This window comes from Osmerus mordax, chromosome 7, assembly GCF_038355195.1.
Source record: "Osmerus mordax isolate fOsmMor3 chromosome 7, fOsmMor3.pri, whole genome shotgun sequence".
In the NCBI taxonomy this organism is placed as follows: Eukaryota; Metazoa; Chordata; class Actinopteri; order Osmeriformes; family Osmeridae; genus Osmerus; species Osmerus mordax.
Window position 1 is genome coordinate 9,606,693 of NC_090056.1, and position 15,721 is coordinate 9,622,413.

The following is a 15,721-nucleotide window of genomic DNA, read 5'->3' on the forward strand; positions in this document are numbered from 1 at the left end:
ATTATAACTGTCAAGCATGATATCGGTTTTTCAGTAGGCAATTTATTTTAGATTTCCACTTTTCACTCTTCATATGCTCACACATTAGTCAATTGAATTTCATTCAGGAATATTGACATTCTTTGCACCTCTCTCTTGTCGCCCTTCCCCTCTCGTTTTCCCCACACACGCATGCATACACACACAAGCATTGGCAGGCTACACGACCCCCCTCCCCCCTTCCATAATTTTCCCATCTCTCATACCCACTCTATTCTTTACAACAAACATGGCCGCTAAATCTGATGGTACACTCGTTTCTCGGCGAAATGAAACACCACCCGAGTGCCCGTGTGTTCCAGACCAGCGTTCCTCCCAGTGCCGTCCCGCTGGGAGACGCTACTCTCTCCTCGATTGCTGCTGGACGTTGTGTGCCCTTTTGGTATTCTTTTCGGACGGCGCATCTGACCTGTGGCTGGCCGCGGACTACTACCTCAGGCGAGACTACTGGTGGTTTGCACTGACACTGGTCTTTGTGGTGGTTCCATCTCTGGTTGTACAGGTGCTGAGTTTTAAATGGTTCGCCTATGATTACTCGGACACCGTGGAGAGTGGCACCGCAGCAGCCGCGGTGGTGGCAGCATCGGGCGCGGAGAGTAATTTCAGCACTAAGGACAGCGACCGACAGCGGGGCGCTGGCCGCACTGCTGCGGTCGGGGTAACAACTGCCACGGGCACCAGGGGAGGTGCCCAAGGCTGCTGCAGAGTTTTAATGTGGTTCTTTCAATCTATCGTGCATATCTTCCAGCTTGCCCAAGTTTGGAGGTGAGGTAACACAAATATGTCTTCGGATACAGTGCCCCTATTTGTGTATGCGTTTTTGTGTAGTGTGTGTGTGTGTATTCCTGCATGTGTGTAGGAAACGGAGTTATTGAGATATTTCTCAGATCTAAACAGTCCTGATACACTTTTGTAAACGTGGTTTTGTCTAGACAACAATAAGTTCAATCATTCAGATAGGGCTGTAATGTTTTCAAAATGCTAAAAATGTAGCTATTATACTGTTGGATGTCTCAAGGCTAGGACGGGGCATTGCAGGCTCCTCCCCTCACGCGCTTCTAGGTCAATAATCTCTGGTGGAAAATCGTCCAGCAGCAAGCTCTTTGTTCCTATCCTTCACAATGAACCACAATGATCTCTCTCCTCCCACATTTCTTTTCATGGCTCTGATCATTTGGAGCAGGAAATAAATAATAGTGAAAATATTGCCTTGTCTAAAAATCATCTTGTGCCTCTCCCTCTCTTTGAATGTTTCTAAGGTATGTCCATGCTCTCTACTTGGGGGTGCAGAGTCGCTGGCGTGGTGACCACGAGCGCCGCCACTTCTACTGGCGCATGATGTTTGAGAGTGCTGACATCAGCATGCTGCGACTGCTGGAATCCTTCCTGAAGAGCGCCCCCCAGCTGGTGTTGCAGCTCAGTATCATGATCCAGGCCAGTCAGGTCCTCCCCCTCCAGGGTCAGTCATCATGGACTCAATATTGGACTGACAGTCTCAAAATAAAAAATTTTCATCTCACTTCACCCCTCTGCACTCCACATTGTTAGACACCATTCTTGACACAAAAACAAATAGTTCATACATTCCATACTGACCTGGATTATAGTAACACTACCCTTTAGTACTCCAGAAATGCCAATCACTGTCAGCCCATCCCACTTCCTCAAATCTATCCCATTTCTCCTTGTCTGTCTGTCTGTCTATCCTCCTGTCTGTCTGTCTGTCTGTCTGTCTGTCTATCCTCCTGTCTGTCTGTCTGTCTGTCTGTCTGTCTGTCTGTCTGTCTGTCTGTCTGTCTGTCTGTCTATCCTCCTGTCTGTTTGTCTGTCTGTTTTCTTCATTTAGCATCTGCTAAAAGAATAAATATTTGAATTTTTTATTTTTCTATCTTTCTTCCTCTCTATCTTTCTCTTTCTCATTGTTTAACCATTTGTGTTTCTCTTCTTCCCCAGGTCTCTCTGCCTCAGCCTCATTGGTGTCTTTAGCCTGGATGATTGCCTCTTATCAGAAGGTTTTGAGGGACTCCAGAGATGACAAGTTGCCAATGTCCTACAAGGCAGTCACCGTACAAATTCTCTGGCACCTGTTCACCATTGGCGCTCGCACAATGGCCTTTGCATTGTTTGCCTCTGTGTTCCAGCTTTACTTTGGGATCTTCATTGTGGCCCATTGGTGCATAATGACTTTTTGGATCATCCAAGGCGAAACAGACTTCTGCATGTCCAAATGGGAGGAGATCATCTATAACATGATGGTGGGCATTGTGTATGTGTTCTGCTGGTTTAGCGTGAAAGAAGGACGAACACGCTGCCGACTATTCATCTACAGCATGGCTGTCTTTGTAGAGAATGTGGTGCTCACCACAATTTGGTACCTATATCGTGGCCAGCTCACCTCAGACTTTTATGCTGTGATCTTGGTATGTATTGTAGCCAGCAGCTATGCTTTGGGAACCTTCTTTATGTTTGTATACTACTGTCTGTTACACCCTGATGGCCCTATCTCAGGTTGGGGCTTTGTGGTGGAGGAGGAGGTGGTTGTGGGGTCCTGTGCCTCCCCGACCTCCACTCTCCCACCTGATGTTGTGAGCAGCCCCCCCAGGACCCTCCAGAGAACTAAAGGGGGTGACCGAGAGGGGACAGGTGTTGATGGGGATGTGTTTCAGGTACGGGCGCTTAGGGCGGCCCCAGCTGCTCTTCCCAGTCTCGCCCCCTGGTCTGAAGGGCCAGTCATACGCATCGACCTGCCCAGGAAGAAGTACCCTGCTTGGGATGCCCACTTCATCGACCGCCGGCTACGCAAAACAATATTGGTGCTCGAAAGTGCTGCTCCAGTCACGCCAAGGATCCAGTACCGCTGTCTAGGCTCACCCAAGGAGGTGATGGAGTATGAAACCACTGTGTGACATGGAGGCACAACCACCATGCCTGGTGTAGCACACCACCTTGCGTGCCAGTCTACCCCAGAGTGGCACACTAATGATACTCCCAGAGGATTAGTTCTGCTCCAGTTCCTGTCACTGTCACTCTGTAATGTCCAGGGCTACACTGACAGAGAGAGAAAGGAGGTGTAGAGAGAACTTTTCCCAAAACCCTCTATTGCGTGAGGTGAGGTGTATATTTGGGTTCCGGTATCATATCTCAGGTAATGGGATGGTACAAGTAGATAATGGGAAGGGTTCATAGTTCAGCAGGAAGATTCAATGGCTAATAACCCTTTAAAGGGACATGGACCGAAGTTGAGCTGTGTGGTCATCAATCAGAGGTAAAGTATCCTAAATGAGGGTGCTTAAAAATGTCCTCCTAAGGCAAATACCATCAGAGACTATTCTTAAACATGTATGAATTCCCATGGCACCTGGTATTATCACAAGGACCAGCAGGAACAAAATAATCATCTGGAGATGTGTATACTATCTGTGTAAATGATAATCTGAGACAACATTCTGTGGTAAACCTGCCTATATAAAACCACTCTCTCTGCCTTGTGTAATTTCCCATAGTTGTTCATACATGTCTTATATATTCTCAGATAAAGCCTTAACAAGTTTGAAAAACAGTTTTAGAAATGAGGAAACTGAAGCGTTGAATGTAACTTATAATTCTAAGAAAACATTTTCAACATGTTGCTGTAATATTATTACAACACAAGTTGTGATTTAAAGACAATTTGTGTAATACTGTATGTGTTTAATTTACAACCAATTGTTGTTTTTACGATACTATCAGTACTACTCCTTATCGTGTCCATGCAAAGGAAACATGATTATTTCCATTATATTTAAAGTTTGTAATTAATTTACATAACACATTCACAAAGAGCCAAATCAATTCTCATAATGCGTTAATGCGACACTAAAATTAACTGATAACTTGATAAGCATTGATCTATGTGTAAATGTAAATGAGGATACATGAAAAGTAGACATTTTAAGTGCAATGACTGTCCTGCGGCCAGATTCTCTCTCTGTAGAAACATTTTGGCTAATGATAGCAAATAATTCTTCTGATCAACAGAATAGTGGGAATGGGCCTGTGCTATTTCTTTATTTAAAAACTTGGATTCATTCCTTCTCAACAGTGATCAACAAGGTTGAAACAGAGAGCATATCTGGAACTGATTTGATAATTTCTATCTGGAACTGATTTAACCCTTTCTGGAACTGAAATTGTGTGTGTATGTGTGTGTGTGTGTGTGTGTGTGTGTGTGTGTGTGTGTGTGTGTGTATGGAAGTGTGAGTGAGCATAGAAGTGTGAGTATGCATATGTTATGTTATTGTATGTTGGAGTTCATTTGATTTGTGTACTAAAATATGAAACATTTTGTCTGAATTTTTTGTTTGTTTACGCTGAGATTAATAGATTCTCAGCAACAATGTAAACATAGTACAAGGAAATACACAGGCTTGATGATGGTGCTAAGTGTCCAGACCACCGTTTACCTTGCTCAATATTCTGTCTGAAGGATAAGGGACTGAGCTGTACCTCAAACACATCGAATCAAAGCCTTAAACTGGTCATGCCAGACTGTTGCTGTTCTCAGCACAATAAAAAAGAGAAAATGCTTTCATGGTCTTATTGTATTGGGGAAAATAAAGAGCAATGTGTTTACCTGCCCTGAATGTTTCGCCCCATATTTAGTGATTAGCTACATTTGGAAGTATATGCAGGCACAAGTCATGCCAAGGTATTTAGAAATGTGTCTGCTTCAACGCATAAAGCAAGACATCAGCTGAAGATGTATGTGAGGCACAGAGAGAGAATGGGAGAGTGAATTGAGAGACACACACATAGAAAAAGAGAGAAACAAACACATTTGAGACAGATTGTTGTGACACTTGGTTGACGTTCCCTAGCCATTATTATAAACAACTCGATTCACTTCATCATAATGGTGAAGACAAACTGATATATTGATTTGAGTTAATAATTATATTGATATTCAACCAATACAAAAGGTGAAGGATTGTTTATAGCCTAGTCTTTGTAAGAGTCCAAGATTTTAGGCCTATTAATAATACCAACAAGGTATTCTTATATTCTATCTATTCCTTTTTCAGACTGCGTCAGGCCTTACTTTACAGCCAATCATATATGACTATGATGAATATAATTCCATAAATTTAGGGTCTCAGCCAATCATTTAATTGTAGGCGTGGTAAATTGTCAAACCGGCAACATTCTCCCTGCCCCCGATCATTTCACAGTAGAATGGCGACGGCTGCCTGTAGTATACAATGTGCAAGCAGTAATGCAACAAAATCACACAAAGAGCACATAAGAAAAACAAAAGATTCCCGCCGGAGACAAGCCGCTCTTCTATTTCTCAACAATATATCTCTGGATGGGCGGCCTTTGTGTCCTCTTAACAATGGAAACATCGCTCAAAGAGAAACCGCTTGCGAGACTCGGAGACTGGATGTCGGCACAATCTCGGTTGGACACCTCGCGTTCACAACGAGTAGCAATGGAACAGCCCCCCAGGTGTCAAGCTCCGTGACTGTGGGCACTGTTACAAGCGTACCGGGAATTGGAGCTTTAAGCCCTGTTAATTCAATTTCTGTCACGTCCACGGGGACTGGAGCTAGTAGCGGAGGCTATGAGGTGTTAATGGAGAGCGCCGTCAGTGACTCCACCATATACCCTCTCTCTCCCACCCCGCAGACCCTACATTTAAGTGCCAAATCTGTATTTAGCCCAGTAGTTCAAATCAATTCGGGGCCATTGGATTCCCGTCAAAGGTGAGCATGTTGAAACATTTTGTAAGAACTCCATGCATGGTTACCATTCACGTTGATTCAGCATGACACCGAATGTCTATATTTACTTCCGCATAGGCTAGCCTATTCCAAAGTTGTGCGATTCATGATTATTATTTATTATTTTCAATTTGTTCAGCTTTGTTCATTGTTTAGATCAATACATACATACATCAATACATTATTGTCATTGTAATGACTTATTGAGAAACGTTTATACCTCAACGTGTCTCTCACATACATTGCTAGTTGGCCGGATACCTCCATTTGTTTGTACGTCACCCTAATCACATTTAAAGATTATTTGATATCCCCCTTGCATAATATAGACTAGGCTTTGGAATTGCTTTACTTAATTCAAAATCTATGATGCAAAGACTTTATGGGGTCTTTAACAAGGCCTTTATCAAGTCTAAACAACACAAATAATGTATGGCACAGAACCCTTTTTAAAAACCCTAATGATGTAGCTATATATCTTTTCAGATCACAGAATGTTTCTGGCTCCCCAGGACCAAAGGCTGCTAAGAAGGTCCACTTTATCAAGAGCATGAGGCAGTACGACACAAGAGGCAGCAGGTGAGTCTCTTTCAGTCAGGCAGATGGGCATGCCAGGTGATGGATGACAGGGACTTTCCTTTAACTGAATGTGTATTTGTGGGCATTCATGGCTGAAATAAACAAAATATATTTATCTGGCATTCTTTTGTAAGTGGGAGCTGTACTGATGTAAGCCTACTTTAGACTTTAATCACCCAGCATGGTTTCTTTGAAGCATTAAATAACATTTACATGTGACCCACTACCGGGCTCTGCCAGTGTGTAACAGGCTTGGCTTCACTAGCAGTTGCTAATTCACATAGTAACAGTGGGGCAGCTTGAGGGATTGCTAAACTGAATTTCATCACCCTTGGAAATTAATCAGCAGCTAAAGATGTCTTGTGGAAACATATCCTTGCCCCAACAGTGAAATACACCTTATGTAAGAGAGGAATCAAATTCTTGTGCTATGTGTTTGCATGTTGATGTGCTAGTGTCATCTTTCTGTGAAAGATGTATTATCATTGAGCAATAATCTGTACTATTAAACTGTACTTGGGAATCTCTGGTTTCTGAAATGAGATTTCTGTACTGTATTGCCCCTAGGTGAGATTCACTTTTCTTGACTTGGTCTGGCACATTTGTACCACAAGGCTGACAAGGAGGAGTCTGCTTGCAGTATGTTATTTATTGGTGTTCAGTGCGGTCTAAAGCTTAAACTAGCTGTTTGGAGATTTGTTTATATATAAAGCCTCAATATAAACAGGTGTGCAGTCGTCTTGGGTACTTTGTTATAGTGTATTTGTTGACTTGAAAAAATACTCTATAATTAGTTGTTTTTATTGTCTGAATTTCTCATTTTTTCTAGCATTCTCTTAATGCATTATCTATTTGAGTGGACTAAAGACAATTTAGCTTGTAGTTATGTGTCATCTTGGTTATATAGTTGTTTGTCAATCACCAGCTGTTTCCATGTAGACCAACATAGAAATGGTATCAGAGTGGCTGATCCAATGTTCTATGTTGTTTTTGTACCTCTCCCATGTCTCCATATGGAACCAGTGCTGCTGCTAGCTGTTGTGTAGTGGTGTGACTGTAGTCATTGTGTAGTGGTGTGACTGAAATCATGGTGTAGTGGTGTGGCTGTAGTCATGGTGTGACTGAAGTCATGGTGTAGTGGTGTGACTGCAGTCATGGTGTAGTAGTGTGACTGAAGTCATGATGTAGTGGTGTGGCTGTAGTCATGGTGTGACTGAAGTCATGGTGTAGTGGTGTGACTGCAGTCATGGTGTAGTAGTGTGACTGAAGTCATGATGTAGTGGTGTGGCTGTAGTCATGGTGTGACTGTAGTCATGGTGTAGTGGTGTGACTGTAGTCATGGTGTGACTGTAGTCATGGCGTGACTGTAGTCATGGCGTGACTGTAGTCATGGCGTGACTGTAGTCATGGTGTAGTAGTGTGACTGTAGTCATGGTGTAGTGGTGTGACTGTAGTCATTGCTTGTAGACTGACACTTCGTCTGTTTTGTCTGCCTGTACTTGCTATCTGTGTCCTGCAGGATTATGCTGATATGTGCCAAGCGGTCTCTATATGCTGCTTTCTCAGTGCTGCCCTATGGAGAGAGTTTTCACCTCAGGTACAAAGCCCTAACCAACCCAGAGAGCTGCTCCGTGCCCCTGTGTGCTCTGTCTCACTCTCAGGAAAGGCTGTTGTCATGATGAGATGGATGGGTGTTGATATTGAGCTCTAGCATGATGACTTGAATCGTTTCTTCTCAAGTGATCCAAAGGTGGACGCACAGCGACAGAGACTGTCCTCTTTGGTGCCCCCTGACTTGCTTCCTACTCTGGAGGGACTGGAGTTGGCAGCGTACGGCAAGGTGTGTGTGTGAGAAAGGGTTTGTGTGAGAGAGTGTGCGTGTATGTGAGAGACTGTGTTTATAAGGGAGTGCATGAGACTGTGTGTGAGTAAGAGAGAGAAAGGAAGTGTTTGCAGGTGTGTTCCTTTGCCAGTCTAACAGCCTCATATTTCCTCAGACGGTCTCTTATGCCAAGTTCCTTTATCCAACTAATGCCCTGGTAAGGCAGAAGAACAGCACGGCACCAGATAACAACATGGTCCTTACCCCCCAGTCCCATTTCCGCAGTAACAACCAGCGGAATTTCACCCCTGCGCGTCTGAACAGCACCCCAGCACAGGACCCAAGTACGTTCTGCTAAACCTTTATTAAAGTCTGTTGTTGTTTTCTGATGTTGGCTACTCATGGAACCCCTTTGTTGGCAGGTATAGAGGACATGTCAGAGTACGATCCCAACTTGCTCAGTGATCCCCAATGGCCTTGTGGCAGACACAAGAGGGTTCTTATATTCGCATCATATGTGGTGAGCAGTCATGTGTATGATGGTCTTACAGGTAGTATTACAGTTACCTATTTGTTAAGAAGTGCACATTTGCAACAGCTGCAAAGATGTGAGCACATGCAATTTTTGTGGCCTGACCGACAGAGTGAGCTATACAGCTGGTAGTTGCTGCTATTAATATATAATTGCCTAGTCTAAAAGTCATAAATACTAATATATGTTCTTCACAAATTAAATGTTCTTCTCCTTTAAACATTCACTGACTACACTCTGCACTTACTCTGTACAGTAGCATCATTGTAACAGCTCAGGTCATAAAACTATTTACAAGACTATTGCACAGACAGCACATGATAAGAATTACATAATCATCCAACTTTCATAACTTGTGTTAAATCAGCCTTGGTTTTATTTTTGGTTTCTTGTTTCCTGTTTTACAGACAACTGTTATTGAATATGTGAAGCCGTCTGATCTCAAGAAAGACATGAATGAGACATTTAAGGAAAAGTTTCCCCATATAAAGTTGACCCTCAGCAAGATAAGAAGGTACTGACACAGGAGCACATGATATTTGTCTCTGGTCCTCCTCTTCAAGCCGTGTACAAATCTCAAGTTTAAACATGCACTTATATGTTGATACTCATCTCTGTCCTTTTAGACATGGTTGGCCTCATCACTTAAGCTTATGACAATAGTCAAATGTTTTCAGAGATTGATCAGAAACATGAAGTATAACCTTGCCTCTTGTCTTTCCTCGCTTTCAGTCTGAAGCGAGACATGCGTGCCGTGAGTGAGGAGTGTGGTCTGCAGCCGGTCACCGTGGCAATGGCTTTTGTGTACTTTGAGAAGCTGGTGCTGCAGGGTCGCCTGAACAAGCAGAACAGAAAGCTGGTGGCGGCAGCCTGCGTGTTGCTAGCAGCCAAAATCAGTAGCGACCTGAAGAAGCAGGAGGTCCGACAGCTGATAGATGTGAGTCACGTTGTTATAAAGATAACACCATGAAAGGTCTAGCCACTAGCACAGATGTAAAGAATACAGCTGTCATATTTCGAATACCAGTCTTACAGTCACCTATAATATTCTTTACATTAGAAATAAACTGTGCATAGAAGTACCCTCATCTAGACTGTGAGCTTGATTGCTGATCATCCAACTTCTCCACTCTCTGTCCATGGTAACACAGAAGCTGGAGGAGCGTTTCCGTATCAACAGACGGGAGTTAATTCCATTGGAGTTCCCTGTCCTGGTTGCCTTGGAGATGGGGCTTTACCTCCCTGAGAGCAAGGTCATGCCGCACTACAGGAGACTGGTGCAGCAGGGCTAGTGTGGACCAGTGTGAAACTAACAATGATGGAGATGGGACCTGAATCAAACTCTATGGAGGCAGCCTCTGGGCTGGATTCTGTAGACCAACAGCTCATGGCTCATATCTCAATCAATCAAGGTGAGATAGTGGCTACGTATTTATTTTTGAATCATGATAGATTTTATTGCAAGGCTCTCCTAAGTACAAATGAATTCGCTCTAATATAAAGACCAGTGCTATTTTGTTGTTAGACTTGATATGTATGAATGCAGCAGCATGTTTTAGGGTAGTAGTCTGATGTGAATTCAAGTGTTCTGTACTAACAATGAGATTTCACAGAGCCTGTTGATAGTGCTCCAAGGTAAAATACCAATGTGACACATTGTCTTTGTGCTGTGACGTAAGTAATGTTATTTACCATTTATCTATCTGTTCAAAATTATTCAACTGCCCTGACACTGGCCCATGGGCATTTTCTAAAGGTACGTAGATGTGTACATTGCACCTGATATGTTGAGAGCAATGTAACTCACTGTGAAGATGACACATTTGACTGCCAAAGTCTGTTAATGGATTAGTGGTTGATTACATGTTTGTGTGTCTGAAGCTGGCCACCAGTACTAGTTCAACTGAAGAAGTGACCTTCACTTGTTCCTATTTGTCTGAAGTAGCATCTGTTTAGTATGCAGGGATTTTAATATTGAGTGAATTCTATTTATGTATTTATTTGTATTTCCATGGGTCCTTGGGGAAATGGCCTTCTTACTTTTACTGTAGCAATCTAACTGTTGATCTCCTAAATAACCACTGTGTGAATGACTGCACCACTCACTACAGTAGGTGTTTTAATTGAGCCTTTATGGTCATGGAGTTTTACATTATTTAAAATTAAGTTAGGTTCTCAGGAAATCTGTCCAACATCTTAAATGTATGTTTCCATGGATCTAGATTTATTGAATCAGACCAACAGTTAGTATTCACAGAAAATGATAGTATTTCTCAAGTCCCAGTGTATTTAGAAAGCAAAATGTCTACTGTAACAGTAGGTGCACAGGTGCCTGTACTTACCAAATGTTGTTTCTCATAAACAGTATTTGTGTACACATATCCACAAGACATTCATTATTAAGTGCCTAAAACAATTAGTGAAATAATTTGTCCCATCAAGCTGTTATTTAAAGCAGTTAAAGTTTTGTTGTTGTTGTCTTTTGATGTGGTGTGTATTGTTACCTTGTTATGACCTGTGAATTTGAATCATGTCTGGTGAAAGTAATCATGAACTTGCATTGTTCTTGTTGAATGGTAAGCGTAATGTTGTGCAAATCATTCGTAAGTAGGTATCTGTACATTAACTTTCTGCAAAGACTACAGTCTGCAGTGATCTTTTACAAATGTTTTTTTTTTTTACACAGACCTTATGTATTTAAAGTAATTTATTTCTGAATTTTACATGGTGGAACTTCATATTTTCTTGATTAATTGATTGTATGGATGGTGTAATTATTTTTTCAAGTTCATGGTTAAAATAGAATTAGACAATGTTCTGAAATATATTTTCTGACCATAAAGACCACGTGACTATTGAGTGTTCTTTTCTTAATTGGGATGTGACAGACCAGACTGAGAGGCACAGCTGACACGGCTCTGCTCTGGCTTCAGCTTTAAACATACCCCAGTTAGTCTACAGTGTCGAGTACCCAGGCACACTTGGTGGACTTACAATGAACTTACAAGTTACTTCTACAGAGGTTTTTATTGTATGTGATGCACACTGCTTCATACATGATACATTGACTGTTTTTATATTTTAAAAGCTCCATTAGCTTTGTGCACATTAGAAATTAATAAATACAACAGGCAGTGTATTTCATGCCTCTAGATGTAAGATGTCATTAAGTTATAGGAACTTTATATTCCACTACCTTTTATAATGGTATTTCTTAATAACTGCCAGTAAATAAGTCAACAGCACAATAAATTCAAGAAGGAAAGTTCCTAATCCAGACTCATGTCTTCGTCATCATCTTTCTTGTCTTTGGATTCATCTTCCTGGTCAGATTTGGTATCGGTTTCCATGGCTTTGGCGAAAGCTTCCACATCTGTGAAAGGAAAATATTTAGAACACCGCAATTAATTTCTGGAGTCTGAGGACAATATCATTGGTAGTGTTGTATTTGTATAGGCTGGGGGACTGTACAGAATTTGTGTTTATCTCTAACAAAGTCCCTGTGAATGGTCATCATAGCAGGACACTAACCTCCTTTGTTGGCTGCATCAACTGCCTCAGCAGGCAGGCCAAACTGGTTCATTAAGGGGCCCAACTGCCCTGATGCCAGAGCACTGCTGAACATACTCATAGACTAATGTAGACAGAAAAACAGATTTAATAGTGACTCATGACCTTCAATAAAGAAGACGTAAAGAAGCGCTTATAGAAAGTGCAGCAGGTAATGCACACGCTGCTGTACCTGCTGAAACTGCGGGGAGGTGATGGTGTTGTGGAGCTCGTCTGGGCTCTGCAGCAGAGCCTCTCCCGAGGGCAGGAAGGGCAGCAGCCTCTGCTGCACCTCAGTGTTGGCCAGGATAGGAGCCATGACCTCAGGAGTCACAACACTGGCCAGGTCAACTGGAGACAACACACATCAGACAGCTCAAAACACCAAGAGACTGTTGTCAGTTAAACAACACCCTACTGTCTGTTGGTTTACTGAAAACTGAACATCAATTACTGTTCCTAGGCTAATAGTGTAACATTCCTGTGAGCAGGGGCTCCTCACCTCCCTGCCCAGAGGAGGGAACGTTCATGGTTGCCAGGATGCTCTGCAGGTCGCTCAGCTGGATGGCCTGAGTGGGGCTGGAGGCGCCGGCTGAGAGAGGAGGGACAGCAGGAGTGGAGGGACTGCTGGTGGGAGAGGCTGCTGAGGTAGCAGACGGGGTGATGGGTGTCGTTGGTACCTGGGATGAACCAAGTCTGGTGGCAGCAGATGTGGAGGTGGGACTTACTGCTGAAGTTGGACTAAAAGTGAAAAAGATCATTGTAATCAGGAGTGAAGAGGTCTGTCCTTAACCACTGATCAGTTAAAAATAATTAAAGATTACAACTAATGATTACTTTATTACTTTTATACTGTTTGGAATGCTCTGAATATAATAAACTATGTTTGAACTATAGCCTGCTATATTAACTCATGAGAACATGGAACGTCAGGGCCATTTCTAGGAGCCCTATCTAAGGCCTAAACAAAAGCTATCTAGCATGCGGCGTCCTCTTTCTGTGCTTGCAAAGGCTATGTTGATTATCACCCCCTGACGTTTCTTGTGAGTAAAAAAGCAAACATAACAACTCAAGATAAATAAGAAAATAAGACGGTACCATTCCCCAAACTATTTTGTATTGTAATAGAAATTAAAATATATAATTTGGTCAGCTCAGCAGTGGTTGTTTTATCATCCACTGTTGTTGTGTTCGGAGCAAAAAATTATGTTAAGGAAGAGTGCCCGGCAGAACTAGCATTATCCTTGTGCCGTTGCGTAGCGCAGGCATGCCGCTCTAAAGCCCCTTTCCCCTACCCCTCACGCCTATATCAATGCGACAGAGCTTACAGAAGGCATGATATTGATCTTTGCTGCTCTTAGTGGCAAAGTGGAGTTCTGAACTCCATGTAGGTTTGAAGGAGGTCTTTCTTTTTGGCATCTGAAAGCCTACGCGAGTGGTAAATTGCGACGGTGGGCAGGAAGGGTCAAAAGGAGGAAAAAAGGGCTAAAAGGAGGACGCGCAACAGCGGTCCGGACAAAGGGCTGGAAAACCGGACGGACAAAATCCGGACGTCTGGTCACCTTACCTGCACCTTATAGATCTATATTAAATACGTTGATTTTGTCTTGAACTTGTACTTGGCAATTCACTTCATTGACTTGGTACTTTCACAGCAATTGGATACCATCTAATACGTCTTCAGGAGTCATGGGTTGCAAAGCTAAAACTTTATTTTGTCAGAAACTGCATTGTTAGTACCTTGTAGAAGAGTTGCTGACTGAGGAAGCCCCACTGCCCAGGAGACTGGCCAGGCCTGGTCCCGCCAAGGCCCCAAGGCCACCTACAGACAAATGAAAACTGTTAACCTTGTAAAGTCACATACTGGTGTATGTGACTCATACACCAGTATGAAACTCTAAATGTAAATGCCCTAAATGTGCAGTCATCTTCTAATTAAAATATTAATGAATCCACTTTGTACTTAGCCTGACGTACCAAGACCACCTAATCCAGTCGGCCCGATAAGCTGCATTAGTTGGTTGTGACTCATGTTACCAAGCAGGCTCTGCAGACCACCCTCACCTGTAGCACACATTGGACTACATTTTTACTGTTAAATGGATCTCACTTTAAAAGATTAATCTTTCAATATAAATCTAACCAATGAATAGAAGGCTTATATCTACTGTAGTATTGTGTGAGGGTTTGGAAATGGAACCTTACCACCCAGAGCAGATAACTCATGCCCTCCACTGCCCCCACTGCCCAGCGCTCCAGGCATGGGTGGGTTGTTCAGATACTCATTCACTTTACGACAGTACTCCTCATCCTTATCAGTCTTAGGCTCCTGCATGGATGACAGGAAGAGTCAACTACTTTAAACAGATATTTTAAAACACCTTTTCTATCTCACACAGAAATACAATAGTTGTATGATTTACAGTGATGTTGATCCAACAGGATGAATGACATACACACCTGCATCCAAAAGAACAGTCTCTTGGAGCCAGCTTTGAATTTCAGGACAAACACACGACCAGTAGTGCACTGGTTGACCCTCTTGAACTCACAATCGTCTGGGAAGATGATCAGGTCCTAAAGTAGAACAGTACACAGGTCATTTGTACAACAGAACAGTCAGAGAGAAAGGATGGGGAGTGTGACAAGAGTAAGAGGAGAGAAACTGAGATGGCCACTGACATCATCCACATTTCCAGTTGTGCGATCCTTCCAACAGAAATGGATGAGAGAGTCATCCGTCTGCTGGATGTAGACCTGCCCCTTGCGTTTGTCCGGGGTCACGGTGCTGCCTTTAAGGGTCATCTTCCCAGCCCGAAACTCCACTAGGTATTTGCTGGAGGACCCGCGAGAGCCTGACACCAGACTGGGGAATAGAGCTCCCGAAGACATGGTGACAAGTAGAAATCTGTCAAAAGGGATGAGTAGGACACATCAGCAAGCTAGCTACATTATGCTACATTTGTATGCACTGGCTTGCTGGCAGGCGGTTCATAGAGTAGCTGATATGCGGTTTCATGTTGATTTAGAAAGAAATTCTACCTAGCTATTACTTTTACTTTGGTATACATACAATAATCATGGTACAGTTAACGATGTTAGCTGACAGTAGTAACTATTATCACTGTCTAGCTAGCTAGCGAGCAGCAACATAACCTTAGCTTGGTCGACAGGCCCTCTCCTCGCCAGTATAATGTGACACACAACAATTCGAAATTTACCTAGTGCTATCAGTCAAATACATATATTTATTAGGATGATTTTTAGCTTACTTTTTGTTGAAACCTGGTGATTGTTTTCAACAGCTCTGAGGATACCGTCTAACAGTAATGTCTAAGATTACTGTGATTGGTCAGGTGCCACCGCTAAGTATTTCCCTGATTGGACATGAGAATCGTCAGTGTTGACTAATTTTTTACCTACAAGTTTGGTAGACTAGCA

General features: G+C 42.7%; 3 protein-coding genes across 4 annotated transcripts; 2 read left to right on the forward strand and 1 right to left on the reverse strand.

The window, feature by feature from the left end:
- Positions 1 to 268: 268 nt before the first annotated feature.
- On the forward strand, positions 269 to 2,945 carry xkr7a (XK related 7a). Its single transcript, XM_067238996.1, has 3 exons — positions 269 to 804; positions 1,299 to 1,498; positions 1,993 to 2,945. The coding sequence occupies exons 1-3, from the start codon at positions 269 to 271 to the stop codon at positions 2,943 to 2,945; spliced, it is 1,689 nt and encodes a 562-aa protein (XP_067095097.1).
- Positions 2,946 to 5,250: 2,305 nt separating this feature from the next.
- Positions 5,251 to 11,558, forward strand: cables2a (Cdk5 and Abl enzyme substrate 2a). 2 transcript variants are annotated; one of them, XM_067239782.1, is made up of 9 exons: positions 5,251 to 5,780; positions 6,285 to 6,377; positions 7,897 to 7,974; positions 8,118 to 8,217; positions 8,375 to 8,543; positions 8,622 to 8,719; positions 9,139 to 9,245; positions 9,464 to 9,668; positions 9,883 to 11,558. In XM_067239782.1, the coding sequence occupies exons 1-9, from the start codon at positions 5,251 to 5,253 to the stop codon at positions 10,021 to 10,023; spliced, it is 1,521 nt and encodes a 506-aa protein (XP_067095883.1). In that variant the 3' UTR covers positions 10,024 to 11,558. The 2 variants fall into 2 exon arrangements, with proteins under 2 accessions (XP_067095883.1, XP_067095885.1); XM_067239784.1 differs by lacking the exon at positions 7,897 to 7,974.
- A 185-nt stretch (positions 11,559 to 11,743) lies between these two features.
- LOC136945880 (proteasomal ubiquitin receptor ADRM1-like) lies at positions 11,744 to 15,602 on the reverse strand. Its single transcript, XM_067239976.1, has 10 exons — positions 15,553 to 15,602; positions 14,963 to 15,188; positions 14,741 to 14,857; positions 14,486 to 14,609; positions 14,258 to 14,344; positions 14,021 to 14,102; positions 12,783 to 13,021; positions 12,474 to 12,631; positions 12,263 to 12,365; positions 11,744 to 12,104 (listed from the first exon to the last, which is right to left on the reverse strand). The coding sequence occupies exons 2-10, from the start codon at positions 15,170 to 15,172 to the stop codon at positions 12,001 to 12,003; spliced, it is 1,224 nt and encodes a 407-aa protein (XP_067096077.1). The 5' UTR covers positions 15,173 to 15,188; positions 15,553 to 15,602; the 3' UTR covers positions 11,744 to 12,000.
- Positions 15,603 to 15,721: the final 119 nt, after the last annotated feature.